The following is a 5,664-nucleotide window of genomic DNA, read 5'->3' as shown; positions in this document are numbered from 1 at the left end:
AAAATTGTTCGAGTTTACAAAAATCTTGTAAATTTACGACGATATTTTCACAGTGAGGTAACAATAATTCACATAAACCGACAAAATCGAATCAATTTTTTTACAGTGTTGTTGAGAACTCTGAGCCAGGCAGCGGCCTTTGTCAGAAGGCGATGTGACATTGGGGTGTCGGTGCGTGCGTCCGTGCGTGTGAGTGTTGTGTGTGTCAGAGAGGGGTGTGGGTGTGTTGTGTGTATGTGTGAGCATTATTAGCGACAACCGAACAGGCCGACCCCCCTCCCGTCACTCGCAGCTGTCTGGCTATGTTTTCTTATACAAACATTATCGGCGCGTGTCACACCCCGCAACATCGATCACTTTTATGGGAAATAGGGACAGGACTGCTGCTCCTAAATTGCCGAGCATTCCCAAAGTCGCGACAACCTGCACTAGTGAGTTTTCCCCATTAGCATAAATATCGTTCCTACAAAATAATAATTGTTGTTTTCGAAAAAAGTAATCGTCGTGACAAAGACGTCATCAGCTGGTTTTACCCCCTTTTTTGTGTAAATCCCTTTCCCACGCCTTGCCTTTATCCTTGCCCCGCCCCGCCATGCCCCGCCACGCCCCGCCACGCCCCGCCACGCCCCGCCCGGCCCCGCCATGCCCCGCCACGCCCCGCCCTGCCACGCCCGCGGCAGTAGCCCCGGCATTGTCACACCTCATTATTACAGGCTAAGTGCACGCCTTCCCAGCACCCTCCCCTCTCCCCTCTTTCTCTCTCTCTCTCTCTCTCTCCTAAATCCTCAGCCCCCGGGGGCCTCAGGGACGCTCGCTACAGAGCGCAGCTCAGAGGCGCTCAGCTCAAAGCGTTGTCGTCGGCCACTGTGTATAATTGGGCAAGTTCTGTGAATGCTACGCGAATCCAGGCCGCCTGCTGCGCCACCCCGCACCGGCCCGCGCCGCCCCGGGCCTACTAGCTGCTCGCACAATGCAGTTTCTTGCCGCACACCTCGCGGATGAACCTTCTGTGCGAGCGCCCCGGGAGCTATTTCCGCCCCCCTCCCCTTCAAATCCCTCCACCACTCTCGCATGTGCATCCGCAGCCTCGCCTTACGACAGGTAGGAGGTGGAAGCAGGGGCTTCTCTGGCGGGTAGTCACCCTGTCCCGCCCCGCCACCGAGGGCGCACAGTTCCTTGTTTTTCAGTCACCATAGTTTTTCGAGCGGAATGACGTTGCGGTGTGGTGGTGTAGAGCCTGCGCTGCTGGAGTAGCGACGGGCGTGGCGGGGCGGGGTGGATTGGCAGCCGGCAGCCATGACATCGCCTACGGCTCATCTGCATAACAAGCTCGATCACTCGCCTGTCGAGTTACGTCCACTGGCGCGGCGGCGGGGGAGGGTGGGAGGTGAGGGGTGCCTAGCAACACGGCCCGAGGGGGTTAGGCTGCGGTGGCGTACCGGGGCGGGGCAGGGCGAGGTGGTACGCGAGAAAGGAATTTCCTACCCGGAAAAACCCATACCAGCACAACGGGGTCGTCGGGGGACGACGAAGAGGGCGACCTGGTCCCGCGCACCCCACAGAAATCGGGGGTGGCTCGAGACTCGGGACAAGGAGGGTACCAAAGGTTCGGCTGGGAACGCGAGCCCTGGGAGTTCCAACCGAGCACCAGTGGGGTTGCGGTTAACCTCGTGTGGATCGTGTAAAGGCGTATGAATCTGGTTCTTTCGAAGGGATTCCAGGACTCGGAAAACTTTCCGCTCGTATGGCATCTACGGTGCAGTACAGGCTAACCACCAAGCACCCGTCTCCTCTCTTTGACTCTTCCCCATCGGCCCCTGTGTAAAAACTGGATGAGTAGGGCCAATATTTTTGGTTGTTTTTTTCTTGATGAAAAGGCTGCAATAAGGACCAAGCTACCGTCACCGGGTCTGCGGGCAATCGACGTGCAGTTTCTCCCTCCATTCCGCCCATACCTCCCCCACGTCATTGTGTAGCACACTTATCTCGCCCAACAGAATTCCCCCCGCACTATACTCGGGCCGCGTGTAACTGAACGGCACCAACTTGGGAATTAGTTGTCGCCAATCTGAACGCGATTTGCTCTGCCGTCGTCTGGCCCCGCCCCGCCCTTGCCTGGCCGGAGCCAACGACGGTTTTTACTTGCCTCGCACTAACGGGATTGTGTTGGCACACGCTGTTGCTGCCAATCCTCTGCGCGGCCTGGCGGAGCCGCGTATCTCCGGGCTGGGCGCGCTGCAGTTGTGGGGGTCGCCCCCGCGCCGTACCACGCGCGGCGAGCCGGTAGTGGCGGGACGGGGCGGGGCGGGGCAGGGCGGGGCGCTGCGCACATCTCGGTAATGGGTTATACTTTCTCAGACAAAGAAAGGCACACCGTGGAGCACGCCGCTCCCTCGCCCCTTTCCCCTCCTACTTTTGCGACAGCATCCGGTTTGATATACGCGGCGCAAGAGAGGGAGAGAGTACAGCGTATAGGAGAAAAGAGAAGGGAGGAGGGGGGGTGGCTGGGATAGAGAGACAGATAGGAGATCCGGAGAAGCAGTACACCTCATCAAAAAAGGGGCGAAGGAAGAGGGAGAGGGCCCCCGTCCCGTACCCCTTGTGCTCGGCCCACCTGCTGTGCGTCTCTCCATCCCTCTCCGCTCATCACCCTGCCTCGTTCATGCCCGCGCTCAACTCGCTGCTACGGCCGCGTTTCACCTGATGGTCGTAACCAGCCATCCCCACAGTACAGCGTGGTACAAACAGCCCCTCTTGCTCATTCTCCATTCCAAGCATCTCTATGAATAGTGCCTCCTTGACCCCACTCTGACTATTCCTAGTTTTGGGGCGGGCCAAAATAGTTGTATATAGAATAACGACAATGATGACTGAGATTTGATTGCTATGGTGTATTTTTCAGTTGCCAATTATTTTTACGGGTTTTTATCCAATGTTTCTGGATGGGCGCCATGGCCTCAATGTAATATCATAGCCGGCATTTCAAACAAAATGAAGCTTACATCACAGATATTCAATCAGATATGATTCACGTCATGGCATGCATGTTCACTGGAAAAAACTAACATGACATGTGTCACATTCCTTGATGCGCTCTCCAGAGAGAACGTTTCCTGATGCACTCTCCCTCTTGCCCCCATTCTGTTACATGGAGGAGGGGAGGGTGCATCAAGAAACGCTCACTGTGAAAATATCGTAGTTAATTTACAGAATTTTTGTAAACTCGATTTATAATTTAAGTTGTAAATTTACGAGAGCAGATTTTTTACTAGCCAATGGATTTTAAGTTGATACGTAATGCATGTACTTTTAAGGTTTCAAATTGTAATTTTACAACTTGCGTCAAGGAAAATTTTCCTGTAAACCTACCTACTATTTTTCACAGTGTTCTTTTCTGAGAGCGCATGAAAACATGTGGCGCATGTCACAGTTGTTTTTCCAGTGTTATTATGTACGTTGAATTGAATGTGTTTCTAGTTCTTTTTAGAAGTTTCAGAATTGCAAATGTTTTAGTTTTTGAATATCGGTGTTGTGTGATCAATAATTTGGCAGTTTTTGTGCACTGCACGAAGTGTTATGAGGAAAGTGTAAAGTTTAAGCAAAAATCTGGAATATTCTCCCCCCAAAAAAAGTTTTACTGTAGGCTTAACCATTTTGTTTCCTGTAAAAACCACACTGTTTTAGTAACTATGTTGAGTCGGCTTTGTCATTTTCAAAATTTATTGATGATCGACTTACTTTTGACAGGTTTGGTGCTGGCTCTCGTGTTTGAGGTCCGCTTCCTTGCTGCCCAGACCCTGGCTCTGTCCCTGATCCAGCATTTGCAGGTTGGTCTTAAATTGAAAGAAAAGTTAATGTTTTCATTCTCAAACTTCAACTTTATTCAATTATTATAAATATGTTCTCACCTTTGCCTTTGGCCTTTTTCAGCTTTCTTTTCAATTTGGATTTGATTTTTTCTCTGGCTATTTTCCCAATCGATTTTACCCTAGTCTTGTCTGCAAACAAAAAGGACGGTGTTTAATTCCCATATCTTAATGCAATGCCTTAAAGTGATGTACACAATTTTGGAAATTACCCTTTCTCTGTTGCTGCCTTTTCAGTCTTTGCCTTCTTCCTCGCGAATTCTGCGTTTTTTCTTGTCTAATTCTGTCTGCATCACCAATTATCATCTCTTTATCACCCTTTCTGTCATCACCAGGTGCAACTTTATTTTCATCTCCTCCGTCTCTATTCTGTTCTTCCTCTTCATTCCTTTCTAAACTGACTTTTAATTGTGCTGGCTCCGGTATTTGCGGTCCGCTTTCTTGCTGCCCTGGTTCTGTCCCGGATGGTCCAGCACTTTCAGGTTGCTCTGAAATCGAAAGAGAAAGTTAAAGTTTAAATTCTCAACTTCAACTTTATTCAAATATTATAAATATGTTCTCACCTTTCCCTTTGGCATTCTTTAGCTTTCTTTTCAATTTGGATTTGAGTTTTTCTTTGGCTTTTCTCCCACTTGATTTGACCCTAGTCTTGTCTGCAAACAAAAAGGACAGTGTTTAATTCTCATATCTTAAAGCAGTACCTTAAAGTGTTACGTATACAGTTTTGGGAATTACCTTTTCTTTGTTGCTGCCTCTTTAGTCTTTGCCTCCTTCCTCGCGAATTCTGAGTGTTTTCTTGTCCATTTATTTCTGTATCTCTAACTATCATCTTTTCATCATCCTCTCGGTCCTCGCCAGGTGTAACTTCATTTTTATAGCCTCTGTCCCTATTCTGTTCCTCTTCATTCCGTTCTGAATTCTCGTCCATTTGTCAATTCTTCCGCCTCCTCTCCATACACTTGGTTTCGTGTAAGTGGCCTGGAAATTTCAATTGTCAGTCAGTAGATAAATTAGAAATTTTACATTCCCAGTTTTTGGGGCTAGGTGCCTTCTTATCTCCTATTTGCTCACAACGTCGCTCACTCTCTCCCGTCTCTTCCCGCTCCCCCAGCTCGGGGACGCCAGCCTGCCGCCCGCACCACCTGCGGTGGCGACCGACAGACACGCAGACGACATGAGGGACGCCCTCCACGGACGGACGGACGAGTGGGCGGGCAGGAGGACAAGATTAGCGACAGCGACACGATGATGCATGTCGTCGGCGATTAGCGCGTCGGCGACTAAATCATGTCAGCGATTTCCGGCGTGGGGCTCCCGGCTCGGCGCCGCTCGGCTCGGCGCCGCTCGGCTCGGCGCCGCTCGGCTCGGCTCCATACGGCTCGGCGCTTCGGGGCCGACGTGACGGGGCTGGCCCATCTGTCCTGCAACGGCCCAGCGCCCACGCAATGGAACAAGGTTCGAAACCATCGCAAAAAAAAGAGAGAGAGAGAGAGAAAGAGAGAGAGAGAGAATACCATTTTTTTTTGCTCGACACTTTTTTTTTGGGGGGGGGGCGGGGGGTCTGGGTTTCCTAAAGAGCCACGCGCATGCTTGGAGTGGGAGGGCGAGAAGAGATGGTATGGGGTCGGCCTTCAGCCGTCGACGACAGAGAGTAAGTCATAGTGTGCTGCAGGCGACCGCCGCCCCCGCCGCAGAGGATAGGGGCTAGAGACGTCTCTGTCCCGCCACGCTGCGAGGAATGCCACGTCCTCCACTCTCCAATGGGGTGTAATACATGACTGACCAGGCGGTGCCGCCG

At 51.4% G+C, this 5,664-nt stretch overlaps 1 protein-coding gene across 1 annotated transcript in view; it reads right to left on the bottom strand.

Annotated features, from left to right (window-relative positions):
- Positions 1-3,687: 3,687 nt before the first annotated feature.
- The window catches only part of LOC113212902 (uncharacterized), a 24,382-nt gene continuing 22,405 nt past the window's right edge, over positions 3,688-5,664 (bottom strand). Inside the window, exons 2-6 of the mRNA XM_026431760.2 lie at positions 4,602-4,844; positions 4,430-4,519; positions 4,079-4,354; positions 3,909-3,998; positions 3,688-3,833 (exon numbers count right to left, since the gene is read on the bottom strand). Of these exons, the coding sequence (XP_026287545.1) occupies positions 3,688-3,833; positions 3,909-3,998; positions 4,079-4,354; positions 4,430-4,519; positions 4,602-4,794 (795 nt within the window). The 5' untranslated portion in view covers positions 4,795-4,844. The remainder of the gene's footprint in view (positions 3,834-3,908; positions 3,999-4,078; positions 4,355-4,429; positions 4,520-4,601; positions 4,845-5,664) is intronic.

The sequence above is a fragment of the Frankliniella occidentalis genome, unplaced genomic scaffold, assembly GCF_000697945.3.
Source record: "Frankliniella occidentalis isolate FOCC.00 unplaced genomic scaffold, Focc_3.1 Scaffold310, whole genome shotgun sequence".
NCBI classification, from domain to species: domain Eukaryota; kingdom Metazoa; phylum Arthropoda; class Insecta; order Thysanoptera; family Thripidae; genus Frankliniella; species Frankliniella occidentalis.
Note: the sequence above shows the minus strand (reverse complement) of the source record. Positions and strands in the feature narration are given on the sequence as shown.